General features: G+C 55.3%; 1 protein-coding gene and 1 pseudogene across 1 annotated transcript, besides 1 other annotated feature; both read right to left on the bottom strand.

Moving 5' to 3' along the window:
- Tc00.1047053509275.20 (mucin-associated surface protein (MASP), putative) lies at positions 1-624 on the bottom strand (the record flags this gene model as incomplete). Its single annotated transcript, XM_797415.1, has 1 exon — positions 1-624. A coding segment is annotated over one exon (624 nt), but the record flags the coding sequence as incomplete, so codon positions are not given.
- Positions 1-1,805: a sequence feature (heterozygous, Esmeraldo-like haplotype).
- Positions 865-1,185, bottom strand: Tc00.1047053509275.10 (annotated as a pseudogene).

Raw genomic sequence — 1,805 nt, 5'->3', positions numbered from 1 at the left:
TACTTTTGGAGGTTCTTGAGTTGGCTGCATTGTCTCTGGTCCTCCCTGTGACTGCACCGGTGTCACCGAGCCCGCAGTGTTGAGCTCTGCTGGCTGTACAGGTACTGTTAGCTTCGTTGATGCTTGGGTAGGTGGTTCTTGTGAAGAGACCCCCGGGGATGCCGGTGGTCCCTTCACTGCTGGTAATAGTGGAGGCTCTGGCGATTCTCCTGATGTGCCCGGAAGAGGTGTTGGTGGTGCTGCTTGATTCCTCGTGTCAAGTCCAGCATCCGTCAAGCCTTTATTTTCATTTTCATCCTCATTTGTTTTGGGTAGATCGACATATAAATTCACTCCATGTTCTTGTAGGATATTTTCACCCTCTTCTGACATCGAAGTATCCTTCCCTCCCTGTGAATCTGGGGCTCCTCCTCCTCCCAATGCTGCTGCTGCTGGTTTCTCTTTTCCCTTTGGTAAACTCAAACCTAGAGAAGATATTCCTTTCAACTCATTTTCGTCCTTGCCAGTACCATTTTCCTCAAGAGAACCAACATCACCAGCATCATCGGCAGCAACTCCAGATAAACCGCACCACAGCACGCAAAAAGCACACACCAGCAGCAAATGGCCAGACATCATCACCATCACTCCTGTCACTTGCGTGCAGCCTTCAGCACAAAATAACAACACGTCAACGCAGAGTGAAAGCAAAAGGAGAGAAAAGTCACACAACCACGAACCGTCCCATCCAGCAATGAGAGTCACGCACCACAGCAACAAAAACAATTGGGTGGGCGCAGTTCAACAACAATAAAAATAAAAAAAGAATGCTCCTTGCCAGTGCCCTGTTCCTCACAATCCCACAGTTACTATTACTGTTATTCTCTCTCCTCAGGCACCCACAGGCACGCCACGATCAGTTCAACACGCGCCCCTCCAGCACACGCCGCTGCCATACGCTCCCGTTGCGCCGCAAAGTCCACCAGCTCCTACCAGTCAAACGGCTCCGTGTCCTATACAATCGCCAGCATGCCCCGGCCGCGCAACACACACAGCGCCACAATGTCGTGCCGCCCCCCCTCCCCAATAGTGAGCGCAACGCCAAACGCGTACCGGCGCACGCGCCCCACGCGCTGCAACCACAAGCCGATCAGGTTGGCCGTCATCAACTGCGTCTCGTTTTCCTCCTTCAGCAAACCCTCTCACCCTCTCAGTCCACGGTCTGGGTGCCATGAGGGGACGTTAAGCGAGGCGCCGCCTCTGTGGAAGACGTCGATGTGCGTGGAGGAGTCGGCTGTCACCCACACTCAGTTCCTCACGTCCCCCCGCTCCCTCCACTCTTCCACACACAAGGACGGCGTCATGGGGAACGAAGTCCGCCGCACAGCGCATGCACGAGGGCACACGCAGAAGCAACGCCATCCACGTCGCACCGCAAGATAGAGCCATGCGCACACAGCACACACGCGGCCGCAAAGAAACGAACGAGGCGCGTCCAATACCACGGCGCAGCCCTTTACTTCTCTCCGCTCTGACAAATTGGCACCGCACTTCACAGCAGGTTTTGGCGGGTGGCGTCCCACACTCACAAATGCGGCACGGCGCACACCATCCGCTCCCCTCCGAGTGCACTCAGCATGCCGGGGCAGGATGCCCAGTCACCCTCGTGCCATCGCAATGGGTAGCGCAAACAATCGTCGTCGCAAACCATCGGTGCCTCTAGCAGAAAAGAAGAAAAAGGTATGAGGGCAGTTCGGAAACACAGCCAGCAGAAGGGCACTCAACGACACACGGAGACACAAAGTGACAGTGGACACGGAACGGAA

Source organism: Trypanosoma cruzi, genomic scaffold (genome assembly GCF_000209065.1).
Source record: "Trypanosoma cruzi strain CL Brener 1047053512309 genomic scaffold, whole genome shotgun sequence".
Lineage (NCBI taxonomy): Eukaryota > Euglenozoa > Kinetoplastea > Trypanosomatida > Trypanosomatidae > Trypanosoma > Trypanosoma cruzi.
The sequence above is the reverse complement of the archived record's forward strand: the minus strand, read 5'-3'. Positions and strand labels throughout refer to the sequence as shown.